At 37.7% G+C, this 20450-nt stretch overlaps 1 protein-coding gene across 1 annotated transcript in view; it reads left to right on the top strand.

The window, feature by feature from the left end:
- The window catches only part of PRSS12 (protease, serine, 12 (neurotrypsin, motopsin)), a 44642-nt gene that overhangs the window by 1125 nt on the left and 23067 nt on the right, over positions 1-20450 (top strand). Inside the window, exons 2-8 of the mRNA XM_010575605.1 lie at positions 8-247; positions 8559-8697; positions 10927-11105; positions 13275-13425; positions 18059-18237; positions 18886-19027; positions 19990-20186. Of these exons, the coding sequence (XP_010573907.1) occupies positions 8-247; positions 8559-8697; positions 10927-11105; positions 13275-13425; positions 18059-18237; positions 18886-19027; positions 19990-20186 (1227 nt within the window). The remainder of the gene's footprint in view (positions 1-7; positions 248-8558; positions 8698-10926; positions 11106-13274; positions 13426-18058; positions 18238-18885; positions 19028-19989; positions 20187-20450) is intronic.

Below are 20450 nucleotides of genomic sequence, written 5' to 3'. Positions count from 1 at the left end.
GCGGGAGGGTGCGCCGGGGGCTCCGCGGGAGGGAGAGCCTTGGCCGGGCGGCGGCGTCCTCGCCATCCCGTTGCCGGTTCCCCGTCGCTGGAGGGAGCGGGGAGCGGGGACGGGGGGGGGCGGCCGCCTCTCGCCAAAGTGACAGCACGGGCTGGTCCGAGAGAGGAGTTTAAACCTCCGCCTCGGCGGACGCATCGGGAAGACCAAGGTCCTACCTGGCTTTATGCCGACGCTGTTTTCATACGAGGTAAATCGCGTTAGCAAGCTGCGCCGTCAGTAGTCTGTAGGCGCAGCTCGCCAAGGCTGGCATTCCCCTCTTTATGGCACTCGATCTACGGAGGTTAGGTGACAGAAGGAAAAAGCACAACGATGCCTTGCTGTGAACGCGACCTGCTCGCCTAGCGGCTCCTTCTTCCTGTTTTCCCCCCAAATCTTGGGATAACGAGGTTTGCAAGTTAGCGCTGGTGCTTGAGGACATCTGTGAACCCAGCCAAGAGATGGGTGCTTCCCCCACATGCACTCCTCGCTGAACTCCCAGTGACTTCAGTGGAAGTTTTCAGTGCGTAAGGGCTGAACAGCAATTTCAGCATCCAGCCCTTGCGCAGTTGATCAGCCTTACATTTCATCGGTGTTGGCGTTAAATATATTTATGTAGTTTGGTTTCGAATGACTTCACATTTTCTCCTACATCAGTCTGGTATTATTATCTCCTACCTAAATACAAATTATGTCCTATCTATTTCTATACTAAGCATAATTGTTGCAATGAAAATAAAAATTCCCTTCTTTGTTGCCCTTCCTTTCACATATTTTGTAGTATCACAAGGTCACAGCAAGGAAGTCGATCATTAATATTAATAATTTTGTTCTTGTGGAAGTTGCTTTTGGGTCGGTTTGGGTTTTTTCATTAATTTACTTTCAGATCCCTTGAAGAGGATTGCTATCTTTCTCTTCCAACAATAGCCCTAGAAGGTGTGTGCGAAAAAGATTTGAACAATGTGATAATTATACATATTGGTATAAAATATCACATAAAGAGCATATGGAGGCACCAAGATCCATATTGATCATTTATGCATTAAAAAAAATGCAGCTTCCAAAGCTGTGTTCCAAGTCAAATGTTGTACTCCTTCAAGAAGGTAGAATGATGTTATGCATCACAGATGTTTCCCTGGAAAGAATACCAGGCAGCTGATGCCACGGAGGAGAAAACAGATAACTAGACACAGATGAAAAAAAATCCAGAAGACTTCACACCCTTTAACTGGTCTCAGTTTGCGAAAGGGTCCCACAGTTGCTTCTTTGATTTAGCCCATCGTATTTATAGCTTTTTTCAGAATTCTTCAGTCTGGTTCCCAAAATACGTTGTGAGGACTTGGTCTAATACATTACAGTGAAGAAGAACGCGGCATTTTATTGCTAAGAACCCAATCTTGCACTTACTAAAGTAAATTCCAGAATCCCTTTTAAGTTCAGCACTAATGTGATTTAAGTAAAAAAACACCAAAAATACTACATGGTTTGGGTTTAGCTGTGTTTCTTCAGTCTTTTCAGAATGCTGCTTTTTTTTCCCCCAGAAAAAGGAAACCCAGGTTAGCCCCAGTTAAGAGGGAGGACATTGCTACTGAACAATAGCCAATACTCTAATTGAAAGGTCATCTGCTTCTATTGCACTCAGTGGTAAACTCTCAGTGACATCAACAGGACAAACATCTGTCAAAAAGCCTTTGGGGAGGCAATACAAAAGAATCAGAGAGTGAGATGGCTTAAGGTGAAACATGGAAATAAATCAAGCCATCTGCCCAGAAACAAACATTATTGTAACATTAGTCCGAAAGTATGTTCCTTTCCTACAAGGAGCAAGGAAATGCAAGTAAGGCAATGTTATGATGCAGTTTATAGCCAGAGAAGAGAATATTCAGAGACTATTCAGAGATAAACTCACTGCATCTGTTGCTTTAGTACATGTGCTGAGGAAGCCCATGCTCAGTTATTAGGCACCTGCAATAACTAAATACACCGCCATGTTCAAAGCCTTAACTGTAAATCTCCTGGCTATTCTACCTTAAATATTAAGACTTAACTGCAAAATTAATTGGCTAAATTTTGTGCATGTGTGTCCATTACACTGCTTTAAACATTAATGATGAAAAATTAAAAAAAAAAGTGCATTTGCAATTATACTATGTGGTACCAGTTCAAAAATCAGTTTTATAGTTTAAAATAATAGATTTTGGTGTTTCATTTCCTTCTTTCTAAAATGAGAGGCATCTGGGTAATATTATTTATTCATGCCTTGAAAGCAAGTAAACCAAATACAAATATATATAAATTAGCATGATTAACCAAGGAAATCATAGAGGAAAACAAATGAGTACGAGAGTACTCTGTACAAAGAGCCAGCAAAGTCTAGCAGAATTTAGTATTTTAGTTACTGCTAATACCAACTTACCTGTAATGTACTCATGCTTCAAAAAATAGGCCTACCTCAGTACCTAGATGCAACTGCTGCCACACAATGTTTACGTGGCATGTAGTTACAGTATTCTGCATGATACGTTGTTCATGCTATGTTGTTACATACCTAATTTAAAGCTCTGAGTGAAGTGGGTTAACTATTTTTCTTTAATTTACAAAGGGGAAACAATACAAGAGAGGGTAAGTGTCTTTGCCAGAGGTCACACTACCAATTGGTGGCAGAACTGGAAATAAAAGACACATCTCCAGAGTGGTCAGACTGTAGAGTCTTTCCATTTAAATTACTCTTATCACAGGGTAGTTCCACTAATGCCAATCAAATAGTGCTTCACTAAACTTTTGTGAGGGAAGAATCAAGCCTCAGGCCCACAGTCTAACCACTAGATTATTCTCTCTACCTGTTATACTATAGGCCAGGCAGCTGATGGAAGGTCCTTGGGGGTTTTGGTTTTTTAATAGCATAGGGTTAAAGAAAATAATATGATAAAAAATTAAACATGAATATCTACATTTTCCTTCTAGGAAGCAGCTCTTCTCGAACTATTCTTGTTACAGCTGCACAGCCTGAGACCCCTCATTTTCTGCAGCTCTGTACCACATAAGACAACTGCAGTCCTTTAGAGCCCATTACATTCCTAATGCTTCAGTTTATTCTTTCAGAGCTTTAAACCATTAATCATTGACATGATGAATCTCACTGCTGCAGAGGAACCAATTCAGCACATTACACACCCAATATATACAATATTTATGAAACTTCTAATACAAGGATCCTTGAGTATGCAATACTGCTATCTGCTAAAGTTCTCAAGATAGCTCTTAAAAAGTAGTTCTGATGGATGCACCTTTTTTTCAAAGTTAAAATACCGGGAGATAATACTTACAATTTTAGACTAAGAGCAGTGCTCACGAAAGTGATGGGCAACAGCATTCATTGATTGCAGTGAGTGTCATCCATAGTTTTGCTGAAGTCAACACTACTAATTTCTTTGATTTTAGCCAGGCCTGATCCTGGAAGGGAAGAAAGGTTTCCATTGATTTGAGTGGGTGTTTAGATTTGACCTATACTACAGGTAGCTTTTTACAAGTACCTCATGCAAACCAATTAATTAGTTTCATTCTGAAACAGGGATAGACTCTTCTACATGTGTTATGAATCATCCACTAGTGTTCTGAAATACTGCGAGTTATAATGTGGCTACATTGGATACACAGCGTGTATCAATGGGACACCCTCACACTTCATGTAAATTTGGACTTACCTAATTGACTCCAAGGCAACAGAGAGGAATTATCCGTGCAGGGCCTTTCTGTGGCACTATCCCATGTTGGAACACCTTGGAAATGAAAGCAGAAATAAAAGTGTTGTTTGTACAGATTTCCAGAATTCAAAATACTTCTTTTGCTTTGCTTTAAATCTGTGATTTCAGAGCACCCAGCACCAGGGTGAAAAGTACAGGCAACTTCTACTTCTGATCCCACTTTTCCAAATCTACATTTATGGCCAAATTACAAACCTTTGGATGCAGGTGTTTACGAAGAAACTACTGGCACACCTTTAGCCAACACCATAAAGCCCACTGCTGCAGCACTTACACGTACAGCAGAAGTGGAAGTGATTCCCATTCTATTTGCAATTCAACCACACACAGTAACAATGCTTGTTCTCAGTGAAATGTAGAAAATAAAACAGGGTGTGAAGTTACCCAGCATTTCTGGCTGTGAGAATGGTATAGGAAAAGAGTCCAAGCACAGCAGCACAATTCCTTTGAAGCTCTTCTGCTTTTTGGAGTTAATTAAAAGTTGGCTGAGAGGTTTTCCTCTCCCTTTTTTCTTGTGTGTCTCATCTTGAGCCTATATGGCAGGTGTTGCAGAGCAAGTCTCAGCAGCACCCACTGGATACCCTTACTTCCTTGCATTTGCAAGTATAACTTAATCTCGAAAGACTCTGACTTGGGCAGATACCAGGGCAACTAAAATTACCAGGCTGTATGTAAACAACATGAATTGACCGTCAGTAACCTTGCCTAGAACATAATTAGAGGAAACACATACATATTTTTTGACTTTATATAAACGAAGGAGTTTCTGTCAAGACAATAGATTTGTATTCTTCAATATAGGGCTGAATTAAGTCTGTTGTAAGACCGCAGCATGTGTCCTAGAGCTGCCTAGTAGGCCCGCTTTGTGGTCCTGTGTCCTTGTTTCTAACCCTCGTGGGGTCAGTTCACTTCTCATCCTTCCTCTTCCTGAGCGGTGCTGAGGAGGGCATTGAGACCCAGGGGCAGGATCCCCGTACACATGGTCCCTGCTGTTGAGCTCGGTGTTGAGGCAGTGAAGTACTTTAATAAGTACTTTGGGCAGAGGCTTGACACTGTATTGACTTGGTGGAGAGGGGAGAGAGGGTGAGTTTCCCAGAGCATTGCATAAAAGCCAGAGCACATACTACTGCATTAGCTCTACTCCCAATGTGTTTAGTTTTCTTCAGCAACTAAGAGAGCTAAAAACTTACAGCTTAAAAAATTGAGATGCTACCGTATCTACCACTCCAGAAACCTAGAGCCCCCAATGCATATGCTTAAGCCAGACCTGTTTTCTAAGAAGTAATTCAGACGCTCTTCTCCAGAGCTTCTTGTGTCCTAGGGGGAACAGAGAAGGGAGCCCCTTGGGCACACTTGTTGAGATGCAGTATGGGCTTGAGGCGTTAAAATGTAACAGTAGAAGACTTAACCAGTGAAATTAAGAATTAACCAGTATCCTTTTCGTCATGCTAAATACTAGGTTTTTTGCTGCCTATGAAGTGAAAGAGTGTTTCCAGGTCATTTTAACAATGCAAACACTGACTGTCTTGCAATTAGGATATTAACACATTCTTAATAACAAAGATTGACTCATGAGTAATAAAGAGATACGTGGTCATACAGCATAAATGTACATGATGGCAGATAATGTTGGTCATCTTGCAATTCCCTATGATCAATTTACACATGAACCACAGATCTGTTTCATTATGAAGTAAGAGTTTTATCTATTGGAAAGAAAAAATAAGTTACTGAAATGAAAGTCTATATTTTAAAGTTCTGTTATGTTTTATGATGTATTCATGTTACTGTAACTAATATATCTCTAGATCCAGTGAAGTAACTACTGGGGTCTGAATACCACAACATTTTGAGTAAACAACAGAGAAATAATTTTCTTATTAGTGTGCTCTTTGATTTGTTTGCTACATAATTATGACTTGTCATATGATATAGGTTGATACATACTTCAAAGTGCATATGAAACAAACAATGCTGTATCATTTTACTCTTGTCAGATACCGTGCTGAAATACTGAGCTAGAAACACTTAGACTGGACTTGGAAAAATATGTTAGTGATATTAATTTCAGAGGATTTTCAATTCATGCTTTTCTTTTAAAAAAATGGTTTTACTTATTGTTTTCCTTGAGGAGAGAATGCCTGATTTTGCCCTGGATGGTTTAGGTTAATCACAGCTGTAGATATCAATACCGTCCTATGAGGAAAGTAGTCAGTCAATGCAGACAGCATGTTAGAACTGTTATACCATCTATTCGGTTAACTCTATTAAACAGCAAGCATAATAAAAGGTTTAATATTAGTTACATGTAAAAACAGGCTTTCCTTTTATTTCTTTCTAGATTGACTTCTCAGGTGAAAATCAAGAACATTTTAAATTTGTTACAAAATTACCTTTAACAATCATCTTAGGTGTTTTCTCTTCTATATGACAGAAGCTGGCTCTTTATCGTATTTTCTTCTGAGATGAACAAAGGTCTGTTATGAATGCTACTACCCTTCATAAAACATTGGTGTTCCTATACACAGCTGTAAATCTACAGGAAAAAGGCAAACCAAAGTATTTTGTTGAGATATTAGATGAATTTTTAAAAAATCCCTCATTTATTGTTTTCATCTATGTCTTTTCCCACAGGCACATGGAAATAAGGCACTGTCCCTTCCAGTCATTTTCCCTTCCTTACCAACTGATACCAGTAGTGTGTTTTCCCCCTTCAACAGGGACCAGACATCACTCAGGGTTCTTTAGGGGAGTGGGTGGCAAGGGAAAGGCTGTTTTCTTTGTTTAATGGTACGTGTCCACAGTGAGAACTCTGTGCTTTTCAAACTTCTTTCCTGAGGCTTCTACCAAAGATGCAAAGGATTTCAGACTTGTTTCCATTTTTAATTGTTGGGAAAGGAGTTTCTGATGTGGAAAAGTTATCTCTTGTGCTGTCTTTTGCTCTGTGTACGTGGATAAATTCTTCTGACTGTTGCCACTGGGAATTCTGTAAATACAGAAAAAGGAGTGAGCCAAATTCTGCCATGGAGACCTTAGAGGAGAATTTTATTCTTCAAGTACTCCCTTATTCAAATATTTGAATAGAAATATTGTGTAGTGTGTACTCAGGAAACACTGTATTGATTTCAGTAGGTGTCATGCAGGACTGTAAGCAATCATGTACAAAAATAAACTTATTTTTGGAGATGACATCTTCAAAATTGCTTTCTGGTATGTCAGGAATCGCTTTGCTATGACTGCAGTTGATGTTTCAAGTGAAAATAATAGTCTACACAAAAGTCTGGTGAAGAGCAGAAATAAACAAAATTCCAGACTCTGTCTGTATGTGACAGAAAAACACAAAGAGAAAAATTATAAAGACAGATAAGCAATGTGCAACATGTCTACAGTATTGTTATAATTAACTCATTAATAATCCTCTATTTGGAATGATAGCTCACTCTGTAACATGAGTTGAATAAATTTTGTTTGTAATTTACTGAATAGTAAGTTACTGCTGAGAAAGTAAATAGGAAGCAAAAAGGAACACACAAAACCAAGTTTGAGGTTAATTAATTCCTCGAGTTATTTGGCAGTTGTTTGGCTTCGTGGTTTTATAAAATATACTGAACTAAATTAAAACTAGGACACAGTCTGAGTGAAAGCCAAGAAGAAAAAGTGGATCTACCTATTATTATTATTATTATTTACACATACATGAACACACATACAACAAAATGCAGGCACAAACATTGACTGTTTTCTTCCACTGCTAAAAACACTGCAAACTGGATGATAGTGAAGCTTCTGATTTTAAGTAGATCACAGAACAAGAGGCAGATGGATTAACTGAGATTTCAGGCAATACTAATGCATACAATTAGGCTATGTTTGAAAATTTAACATAAATGGATTCTTTCTTGAATTACTGCCCTGTTATGACTCTGTTCTGCTTCTGTAGAGTTATACCTATGATGAGCTTTTTCCCATCTTTACCAGTGGCACTTGGCTACCTTGAACAGCAGATGCATCTGGCATCTCAAGTAAAACTACTGTAATAAAAAATGCAAAATTTGTTAATTTTCTAGGATTTCTGTGTTCTGTAGCTCTCAAGAAGCAGACTTTTTTTTTCACTTCTTTTAGACAATTCCTCATGGTTTTAGCTTGTTTTGTCTGAGAATTTGGTAAAGACCTCTCATGAATTAATAGAACTACATCCATTGTTTTTCTGTCTGAGAACAAGTATGAACAAATGCATTCTTTGTCTAAAATAAACTTCTGACATCCATGACGTGCATACTGTTAGATGGGTCAGAGCAAAAGCTATGCAATCCATGTGGTTGTTTTCCAATTCCCTTAAGTTTGATGGAATTATGTGGAAGATAAAAATATAGCACTCACATACGTGTACTTTTTGCTCATTTGTGTACAGGTAACCACATTTAAATAATTATGTGTAGTCTATACGTACTTTTTTTTTGTTAGATCTTTAAGTTGTAGCATCAGCAAGATCAGAAATGTGATGTAATTTCAGTATAAAAGGCAAAATGTTTTCCTCATGTAAAAAGTAAGGTTATCTCCTTTTGTGTGTCACTGTATAAGAATGTTAGGTGTGCCAGAGTGCTTCTTAGAAGCAGCTCACTCAAAGAGCACAGAGGTGGTAGGTAATACATGAAACAGGAACTCTCTCTGCAGAGGGAAAATGAGGTTCAGAATCTTTTGTGTGGGATGCATTAATTGAGCAATGGATTTTTTTTTTTTTTTTTTTTTTTTAACTAGGGTCAGTGAGACTCCAGGGTGGCAAGAATGAGTTTGAGGGTACAGTGGAGGTTTATTTGAATGGAATCTGGGGAACAATCTGTGGGAGCCATTGGGACAATAATGATGCAACAGTCGTATGTCGACAGCTTGCACTTGGGTAAGTTTCAGTCTGAGTAAAAAACAGTCAACTTATTTTAATGTTTCAGTATAAAGGACAATCTATTTTGCAAATCCTAAGGGCTTTTTGTGTTTGATGATTGTTTTTTCTGTTTGAAAGTTGTTGAATGCTGAAGTTGTTCTTCCCAGAATCCTTTGCTTCTTTCAATTGTGTTGTACTTCAAAGAGGTTGCTGTGAGAATCAGTATTTCCTTTGAAAGCTGCATATGGGATCTGGAGAGGAGACGACCAGGGTAGATGCTTTGCTTTCAAAGTGAAAAGTATGAACAGGTCAGAAAAGCTTAGGGCGAACAAAAACTGCTTTACTAGACATCCGGGAAATGTCCAAAGCGGCAGAAATATGAGGTCTGATCTGGTTCTCACTTATGTAAGTGTCAATTAAGAACAGCTCCAGTGAGGTTACTGAATCTAGAAAAACGTAAAATGTGGCCAGAATTAGACTCTACATGGGATCCTAATCACAAGAAAATTCCTGGTTCTCAGGAGCATGGAGTTACCGTGGTAATCATCCATTCTATCCTGCCAAAAACCATCTGGGACTCATCCTAGTTTTTTGGAAGATGTGGTATTTTTGTTGTGCACATCTTCATCTAGCTAGATAATCTGTATGGTTTACTTTCAGCATGGCACATGGATAACAAAACCCCAAACCAGACAAGTTTTGCAGCTTTACATTTTCACAGGAACAGTTTACAGAGTTATAGCAATACTGGACAGGTTGAAAGTCCCTTCCCTCTGCTGTGAGAATGGAGTTAATCAACAGGATCCTTTAATGTAATTTGGTCATTAAACTCTAGAAAATGCCTATAGTGATACTGCAATTGCAATAGTAAGATGAAATTGAAGTAAGGATGAAAATGCCCATACCAAAAGGGAGTTTTAAAAATAAAATGCAATTGCAGCTTCTAAAAAAATCAATGCTGTTCAAGTTAGCAACCAAATTACTTGAATATCCCCCCTTAGCGCACCCCATTTGGTTTGCACTTTCTCAGTAAGTCACAAAGTATGGCTGGCTTTATTGCCTTTCTAACATTTCTTTCAGTCACATACCAAAGTATTGATTTTGTTTGCTACAAGCAGTAAGGGGCCTTTACAGCATACTTGCACTGTGACATTCCTAATCATTATTCCACTTTTTAAGACTGCTAGCCAGAACTAAATCTAAGCTGTTTTATAATGTTCAATACTAATCTGTACACACCATACCAACTTATAAAAATATGAGGATTAGATGAGATAAAAGTTCAGCCATCTGGAGGCCGTGATTTTGCTTACGGCTTCAGCTGTCTACATGCAATGTCTCCTTTCCTCATTTTCATGTAAGTTCTTTTTGCCTTCCATACCCCAAACATTTCAGTTGAACAAGACCGCTATTAGCAAAAGTAGTACAGTGATATGGGTGAATGGTTTGGTCTTTTCAACAGAAATGGCTTAAATCTGAATCCAGGCCAAAAAGCCCCAAGCAAACAGTAGTTGAAAGTTTCTGTTATCATGAGTGTTTGGCAGAAATTCGGATCTAAATACCACAAGGTGAACTCAGTAGGTATTATTGGTGCTTTTCAGGTGCTTCCATCTATCTGTTCCTTTGATTTTACAATATTTGGGCTTTGTTTTTAATTTATTGGGCATTATATGGAATAAAAGATGTCTCAATAATTGTTGCTGTAGATCCAGTATGGGAAGGAAAGGAAGCTCTTTATAAATGTTCTGGATGGATGGGAATGGCTGAATAGAGAATAATGGACAAGGGCCTGATCTAATGGAGTATGAGGTAGTTTCACTGTATGACATGTGTATGGGCAGAGCACTGGTACGTTTTAATGGAGTAAAGGAGAGGATAAGGGTGAAAGGCCCATTAACGTTACCTCTCCTGGAAGTATAACTGCAGCGGGCTGGTACTGTAGATTCACCTGTGGACTGTGGACTCTGTGTTGATTTTTGTAGTTAAGAACCAGGAGAACAGGAATGTAGCTGGCCCTGCAGCAACACAGGCCATTGTACTAAAATATCCCACAACAAAATGGTGAGAACTGGGTCACATCTGTTACTTTTCTTTGTGCAGAAGACAATGCTGAACTGTATGAAAATGTGATGAATTTACACTGCTGAAGAAAGCCCTTTCTTTTCTACTCCAAGATTTATATATGAGAAAATGTTCCACTTCCCCTCCTCCCACTCTAATGTCCTATCCTGATTATTCTTCTTACAGTGAAAAAGGTACAGCAAAACATGTACCATTTTCTGGACCGGGCCTTATTCCTGTTTACTGGAGTGAAGTGCGTTGTCGTGGTGATGAAGAAAATATACTGTTATGTGAAAAAGACATCTGGCAGGATGGAACATGTCCTCAAAAAATGGCAGCTGCTGTCACATGTAGCTCTTCCCCGGGTAAAAAAAACACATATGGTTTGGTTAACTCCTTTGCTTATTTAAATAGAAGTAGTAATAATTACTTATTATTAAATTAGAAAAAAAATATTAAGACTTCTTGGAACAGGAAATTAAACAGATTGAATCATCGCACCATTAACTGTTTCAAATCCTTCTATGCTCTGCAAGCAGCAACTAGCTGAACCACTTTTTACCCTTCCATAATCAACACGCAAATTACTGCTTTGAGATGTAGGTTATGAGAAAGGGTGAAGCAGAGAGAACGTCTGGCTGTAAAAGTAGGATTGTTTGCCTCCACATCTTTTTTAAACTTTTAATAAAAAATTATTTATTTATTAATTTATTTTTCGACTCAGAAGTTGTCTTTGGTAGCTACATATGCTACATGTCAATTTGTTAGCTTTTCTTGAACAGTAGGGAGGGGCAGCATTTTCACAAACAGGCTATACCCTCTTTGGTACAGAATTGTTGGGATGACATTCTTTACTGTGAACATAGATGACATTGCACAAGGAACGGCAAAGTTTTTGCCCTACTCTGCATATATTTAAAAAAGGTCCAAGTCTTCCTAGCTGAAGATTGCTACCTCACACATCACTCACGCAAGTCAAAATGATACTTTTAGGAAAAAAAAAGTATTATTAATGTTTTTTAAGATATTTCAGATTATTTTAATGAACATGATGAACGGCAACTAAATGGGCAATTATGCCATCAGATTTAAGATATTGCTGACCTTGAGGAAGGCTAGGCTGGCAGTGCTGAGGAGCTGGCAATGGCAATCTCTTCAGTTGTAACCAAAACATGTATGGCTGCAGCCAGTTCTGTGCTGCCATTCCTCTCCTACTTACATTCCTATCCAAAGGCAGATGCATTTTTGTCCTAAAGCTCCACTATTCATGAGGAATATTTTGATAAATTACTTTAACAAATCATTTTGGTGTTGATTGAGAAAACTACAGTGTAGAGGGAAGGCAGAATCTTTTTAAGCTAGGAGACAAGTTGAAGGACCAAAGCAGGATAAATAGTTTTGCCTAAAGAAACTGAAAAATATAAATTTGCAAATTACACTTTTAGGTCATAAGGTTTTCCTTCTGTTTATGGACATTTTCACCAGAGAACTTTATTTTGATTAGATAAATTTATTAAAGGACCGGTGTCTGTTTCAATAATGCTGAAAGGAAGTTTATCAGTAAGTTAGAGTCCAGGATATCTGAAAAGAATTGAACTGATCCTGAGTTTCGGCAAACTAAATGAAGCTTTCACGTTTTGCCGGTTCTACTGCAACTAGCCTTTTTAAATAACTATAAAAAACCAGATTTCATACCAGTGAAACAGTAAGATGAAATTGGATAAATGCCCTCAATTTTCTTTTTTTTAAGCCAAGAAATCGATGAAATAGTAGCATTAATTGGTTTGAAGGCCTACACAAAAATTAATCACACTTTAAATCATTTGAATGTTAGATATGGTGAAACTTTAAAATAACCTTTTAAATACTAGAGATATATATTTTTTAATATGGTTTTAAGCTGTTTCCATTATTATAGCTTTATGCAGAAGTGATGATTTCAAGACAATTTCTTGCTGGACCAGAAAAGGGCTAATGATTTGAAAGGATCAAAAATCAAACCTTATCTCAGAAACTGGAAGGGAACAATACTTGCACAATATTAAAGTGAGACTCCACAGTCAATGAGATTTCACTGCTCTGACTGGAATCACCAAAGGAATGAGAAAAGATGAGGATGAATTTCTATTTCTATGGCAATGAAAGAATTTTCGCCTCTTACTTCAGATTTTACCTTCTGGAACCAAGCCTATACAGAGCCAATTTTGCTCTTCCTGGTAGAAACACAGCTCTACTGACTGATTGTAGTATTTGGCCTTACAGCCATAAGTATCTGCAAACACTTTGACACTTAAGTAACTCAGGATCAGTATGGTTACTTGTCTGTATAATGTTCTTCAGCTACTGAGAGTGGAGCTTAGGGGAACTAATTTCTAAGAAGTTTAATTTCAGGTTTTCCATCTAACTAGAAAAAATAAAGTGTGGTTCTTGACTGATGTCAGAGAAACCATTAAGCCATCTTCTTTTTTCTTTACTATCAGGATAACATTTTCGGAAAGAAATGACCTTTTCCTATATTCTATGTGTGATCACAGCCCCTGTCTTTACTCCGATCCGGCTGGCTGGTGGGAACAACGCTCATGAAGGAAGAGTAGAAGTCTACCATGCTGGCCAGTGGGGGACTGTCTGTGATGATCAGTGGGATGATGCAGATGCTGAAGTTGTCTGTCGGCAGCTTGGCCTTGGGTTTGTTTTTCTATGTATTTTCTATTCCAGCAGCAAAGCAGGAGAGTTAGTCAGATACATAGCTTGCAGTTGTCAAAAGATGCTTCTTTAAAATAGCACTAAGACTCTGAAGCAGTAACTAAGCTTATTTACAGAAGGTTCAGGTACAGCGCCATTACTTTCAATCCCTGGAACTTTGATTAATGGGATCCAGTTTTCAGTGTCATATGATAGGGGCAATTTTGTCTGTAGGACACACAAAGGATGTGTCTCAATAAATGCTGACTTTTTTGTGAAAACTCACTACAATTTCAGTAAAGCTTCAATCAAAAACTATAGGTGAAGAAAAGGAAGTTGCTTTGACTGTTAAAATCCTTACATCCATTTTACTGAAGAGTCTTAACAGCCTCCTTGCTTTGGAGTAAAAGGACTGCTTTGTCAGAAAGGATATGTTTTTTGGCATGCCTGTGAGAATCTCTCAAGATTTAAGTCACAAGTCTCTGAAGACTGTCAGTTTGCATATACTGAGTAGAGATCTGTTTGAAGTTTTGACAAGGTAAGCTTGTCAGTGATTCTGTCTGGACTAAGCATGGTCCATAATATAGTCACAGCAGCAGAACAGGATTTTCTTGCTCCTCTTCTGGACAGCCGGGGGTGATTTTGATACCACAGAGAAGATAAGCATTCAGTATTTGAGGAAAGATGCCACAGAAGTGGGAGGCAAAGAGGAGTACTGGAGTAATCAGAGAGGAAGGAGGAAAGCACAATTGGGATGAAAGGCCAGATGGGTTGAAGAAGGAAAGAACTAGGAGCAAGATGCAGAGAAGATACTAAAATGTAAACCCAAGGAGGAGAAGGGGATTATGTCTGAGACAGACTGGATGAGAACTAAGCAGGTCAGTGCAGAGGAGACTGGAACAGAACTCGCCTGTTCAACCCTGTTGGGATTATGAAGAATTAAAAGAAGTGGCATTGAAGGTAGCAAGCTTTGTGGCATTAATGGGTGGCCCCCAGAGTGTACTTGTTTTGTAATGTGAAACAGACCTTGGACTGCTAGTGCCATCCAAATTAGCTCAAAAGGATGAGAACTGTGCAGTACTTAAAAAGCTCCTAGATCTCCTGGTGAGCCACGTGGGAATCAACATGCTCCTCTGACATCAGATTCTCATTTTTCCCCAGTTTATTTTATGCTATATTTCTATATTCCTGTACATTTTCAATTGGGAATACCTAATAGGAAGTCTACCTTCTTACAGGCTTTTTCTGCTTTTGAATTGGGCCACTATTAGTAAGTCTGGGGAGTTACTAAGCTATGCTTTACATTTCTGTATACTAATGAAAAATGTCATGCTCTTCACCTGCCTCCTTACTGATTATACTAAAACATTTGATTACTTATATTTAGTGTTCAGAAACTGCAGTTCTGAGATACTTCTAATTTGATTCATTTTTCTGAGTAAATAAATTGTATTAAGATGGTGCTAAGTCTTTTCAAAATATGTCTAGAGATTTACAGAAGTTCTCAAGTAATCAAGATGTCTTGACAAATGTGCTCATTACTGTGAAGTGACATTTTACCAACAGTGGCAGTAGACCAGTTATGAAGTAATAAAAATAATCTAAATTTACATACTGTTAATTCATCTGGAAACGTGCCACAAATTGTAAAAGTAAAGCATCTCAGTAACTAGCTTCCCACACCCTTTCAACTTTTCTGTAGCACTCCTATAAAACTTTGGAGTATTAATCTACCATTACTAGGTGAAAAATAATGATAATTTATTTTATTATTTGGTTTCATAAGTACTTTTTGCTTGATACAAATTGCCCTTGTTATAGTAATGGGATGTGTTGTCTCTGCTTTATTAGATGTCCAGAGAATCTTACTAGATTATGGTATAATTTGTTTTCAATATTCAGAGTAGTCAAGCATTATGTCTTTGACTTCAGCCAGCTTCTTAATGAATAAGGATTTTTTTTCTAACATTTTCTACACATTTGTACCAGCATCAGAATTAAAAAAATACACGAAATGGAAGCTATGTATGAGAATTTTCTTTTTGAATAAAGTTCGTATTTATGCAAATACTACTCAATAAACTTAAATGAAGAGAATTTATCTTATACATATAAATGTTCCAAAGTACAATCATCTCAAAAAATACCAGTAAATCAGGCTTTGTGTAATAAGCCTGTAATATATTTAGGGTAATATTAATAAAAATAGGTATCCTGAACGTAGGCTTTTCAGTCCCTATTAATTGAATTCTACAAAAATAGCCCGAAGTGCTGAGAACTCACAGAGCCTATCTCGGTACATCAGAAAGAGACACTGTAAAACCAAGACATTTTCATTTATTTAGATGATTAAATATAAATGGGATACCTGGATTTGAAATAAGTATTACTCTTAGTGTATCCTATGGATTATATTTTCTTAGTTTACTATATAGTGATTCACAGTTTTAACCAGTTCAAAAAGCAGCTCTTTATGAAATACAAGAGATGGAGGACTTGGCTCTTTTTCTCATTACCAGCATTGCAAAATACAAGTGTTCAGTAAATTAATGCTACATATAAAAACGCATGGTTACTTAACAAACTAAATCAAAGAATAGTAAGGGCAATCAGGAAATGTTTGGAAATCTCAGGGAAAAATATAATTTCCAATCTATTAAAATTGTTCTGGCATTGCTAAAGGAAAAAAATTAGAGCATGATATCTGTTAATATGTTATTTGGAATTAGGAAGGTCATTCAGAAGAAAAGGTAATGTCTAATTAAAAATCTCTCTCTCAAAAAAAAGTACTAGCTTCTGACTGAAGCTATGTGTTTTGCTAAAATGTTGCCTGCTGAGTGTTTTAAGATATTTTTGGTTTGCTTACCTGCTTCTTTGAAGCAATCGCAGATTATAACTCTTCTCCCTACTGAGTAAACAACACCTGCTTTTTGATATTTTCAATGTTCTCCACCACTTGAAGAAGGCATCTGGGCTTCAAAGAAACAGTCTGAAAATCAGCAGTGCATTTTCAAGATTATTGAAGCACATTAGCTTGAAAATATTAAAAACAAATTGATTTTAAACAAAATGAAAATGCAAACCACAGATTATTTACCTTTTTTGTGTGTGCTTTTATTTACAGAGCACTACCATCTACACAGTGTCTACCATGAATCTCCACATCCATCCTTTTTGTATGACTTTTTCCTGATCCTGATTTAATTTTTCTAAGCCTCTTACTGTTGTTATTTTTCCCATACTCCTTTACTGTTTACCAGGAATTTGTATAATTGCTAACTGTAAATTTAGTATTGTTTTCCTTTTAAAAAAGAGAGAACAGAGATTGCTACAGATTTATACAAAGCACTAGAAATGAAATCCACACCTATCTAAATCCATATGTGGATTAATGAGTCAGTGCCTTAAAAACATGAACTACTGCAATTTACATTAAAAAAAAAAAATCACAGCAATGTACTATTCTGACACACAGTCACAAAAGCCAATTAAGAGTTTGAATGATTACATCCAGAAACAAAATAGTCAAGACCTGTCATGTTTTCAGTATAAGCATAACATACCATTCCTGTTAGGTGTTACGTGACAATATATGGCTGGTAGTGGAAAACTCTCTTTAAAGCAAATAAATAATTAGTATAGAGCCCCGCACCCAAACTCTATGTTAATTAATTTAAACTAATCCTTTAGATAGGTAAATTACTATAGTAAAAAATTTAGATAGATATTTCAGTCTTAAAAGTTGAAAAAGACAACAGTTCTTGAGAATACTCCTATAAAAACTAGACTGGATATATGAACAGAGAAACTATTGAGTGGAAAGAAACCAAACCACGAAGAACATTTACATATGAAAGACATGGTATCTTAAATAGAATTGGAAGAATCCTGATAGATCATCAAGTGTTAAACACTGCATAATTTCTGTAATGCTGAAACAATGGAGTGTTTTCAATTTACGTAGGTTTTTCTGCTCAAAATCCTCTATACTGACATGAAAGAGTATAACACACACAAGGGTAGTCATTGGTCTGTGTTCTGTTCTTATTTCTACCACTGATTGGTAGTATGACAATGTCCAGTCACTCAAGATCTCTTTGCTGTGTTTTTTACATGACTAAAAAATCACTTTCATCTGCCCCATCCGGGTATCTGAGATTGATTAATGTGCTTTGAGGACAACATATGAAAGTCACTGTAGAAATAGATATCGGATTATTTTTACTACATATAAACATCAAATGGAAATTAAAATTAGAATCCTCATACCCAAGCTGTACTTCTGTAATCTCTTCTAGGAAAGTTATGCTTAAAAATCAAAAGGGACAGAAAAGGAAAATCTCATAGATACAAAACAGTAGAAATTGATGTTCTAAGTATGTTCAAACCCTGGAAGTGTGGAAGTGGTAGGTATAAATCACTCCATAGCCTCAGCTGAGACTGAAGGTGGCTGTGGAACCACATCACATTACATGACACCATGCAGACTGCATGGTCAATTCCCAGTGCAGTGGCTATTTAGGCAGTCCCATCGGCTATTCTAGAAGCTGGCTATGCACCATTTTAGCTCTTTGCGCTGAGCCCCAGACTCTTCGGCTTGCTTGTTCTTGACTGGGTGTTTGTTACATTTCCACAGGGGTGTTGCCAAGGCGTGGAGCCAGGCTTACTTTGGAGAAGGCTCAGGCCCCGTGCTGCTGGATGAAGTGCGGTGCACGGGAAATGAACTGTCGATAGAACAGTGTCCAAAAAGCTCCTGGCGAGAACACAACTGTGGCCACAAAGAAGATGCTGGCGTTTCCTGCACACCTCTCACAGGTACTTCAGTTACCAATAATCACACAGGAAAAGTGACAAATGCAGAGTTCACAACTCTGGAGAGAGAATCTTTAAAGTTTACAGATGCACAAAACCCCACAGTAATAAAGTGTTCTGGCAGTATCAAAATGAACCAGCTATGGAAATTTTACAGGTACAGAAAATCTCATTATTCAACACAAAGCCTTGGTTCCTCAGTAACATGCTAACTGCCAATTTACTACGCGGGGCATGCCTTAACTGTGTATCACATCTAGCAGTGGCAGTAAGCATTTCAGCATAAAAGCAATGGGAAATAACCGAACAGACAAAGAATAAGATACGGTGTATATAAAGTGAAATCACGTAATCAGAGCCCACTCCCGCGGACTTGGCATGTAATAAGGGATTGGGGGATCAATATCTTGTGCTATTTCTCTTGCACTTAAGCAACTGAATTATGCAATGCTTCACAGCTGACTGGGTGCACTATGGCATTTCTTTTACCTTCTCATTAAATAACACCTAGTCATCAGCACTAGATTTAGTAGTCTAATATTCTGATCAGATGCAGTAAATGCAATGTTATTAATTTTGTTTTAGAACAATAATTGGACCTAAGAAAAACTGATTCTTGTTTTTGTTTTTCCTTACTTGTTAATGACACAGATGGTGCATTAAGACTAACAAGTGGGAAAGGCAGTCATGAGGGACGCCTGGAGGTCTATTATACTGGGCAGTGGGGCACAATCTGCGATGATGGGTGGACAGAGCTGAATACACAGGTGGTTTGCCGGCAGCTGGGATTTAAGTAAGATTACTTGGTATTAGATACCTGACTCTTTGACTTGACAATGATGACAAACATTTACATGAACCCTACATTATTCAAGCATCTGATTTTTTTAGTATCAGCTGAGTGCTTCATAGAAACTACAGAGTTAAAATCCATGAAAGCCTGCTTCCCTCAGTCTCAAAGAGAAATTTATGGCCTCAGTTTAGGTAGAAGAAAAAGCTTCAGCTGAGGTTGTGATTCAGCAGCCTGTATTCACCAGGTTCCTTCCAATCATCTTTTTGGCTAACTGAGATCAATGCACACGCTAGAGAGAAAAACTGATTTGTTGTATTCTGTTTTGCCTATAAAAGTTTGATTCTTCAAAATCTTTGCTTGTCGAACAGTCATTAAAAATCACAGAGATTTTCAAGGTATAAGTTCTTCTGGATCTAGCTCAGAAAAAAACCACAGTCTGGCCCTGGAACACTGTTATGTATTGAAAAGCATATTTTAGAAAAAATCCCATTAGAGTTTCATGCATTCACTCTTCACTACTTTTCCTACTGACTGTGGCTACAAAGATACACTCTCACAAGGCGACTGTTGTCTTGCCTTCAGATTATAACAGCTCACATTAAAAAAAAAAAATTGTCTCATTTTTCCTCATGTACTAAGAACATGCTTTTAAGTCTCAAAGTCAGTGAGACAGCCACATGCTTGGTTGAAAGGAGGCCTCAATCAAAGGTATTAGATTCTCAAGTTTGTATTAATGTAACAGTAATTCTTTAGAAAAACATCACCAAAGAAGCAGCATATGGTCCTCTCATTTAATTTAATGCTAACTGAACCTGCTCTGTCATGGTGAACACCGTTTACTGTTACTACTTGAGAAACCTTTATTTCTTCAGGTATAATTTATTTCCTCTCTATTGCTTAAGTATCACATGCCCTCTGATCACTGTGGACCAAAACGTTACGTATACACATGTGTTATGCAGGTATGGAAAAAGTGCACCTGAGAGCTACTCAGAAGGAAGCTCTGGGCCCATCTGGTTGGATGATGTCAGCTGCTCGGGGAAGGAGACAAACCTTCTGCAGTGCTCAAGGAGAGAGTGGGGAAAGCATGACTGCAACCATCAGGAGGATGTCAGACTCATTTGCCATCCAGACAACGACAGCCATAAACTCTCATTTGGTAAGTCATCTCTTTGGTAAAGTCACAGTATGAGCATTGTGGTGGGTGCAGATCGGAGCAAAGTATAGTATACTTAAGGATGCTCAAAATCTTAGTATTTGGAAGACACGTGCAAAGAAGTAACAGACAGGGAAAAAAGCTCACTTTTCTCCTGAAAATCATAGGAAGTAACCAAGCTTTGTTCAAAGGAACATAAACAGTCAGAACATTGAAGATCAACACAAATCTGTAAAGTAACAAAGTCAGATTCCATAGATCCTGTTC

The sequence above is a fragment of the Haliaeetus leucocephalus genome, unplaced genomic scaffold (assembly GCF_000737465.1).
Source record: "Haliaeetus leucocephalus isolate CR32 unplaced genomic scaffold, Haliaeetus_leucocephalus-4.0 Scaffold484, whole genome shotgun sequence".
NCBI classification, from domain to species: domain Eukaryota; kingdom Metazoa; phylum Chordata; class Aves; order Accipitriformes; family Accipitridae; genus Haliaeetus; species Haliaeetus leucocephalus.
This window is presented reverse-complemented; position numbering and strand designations above follow the sequence as displayed.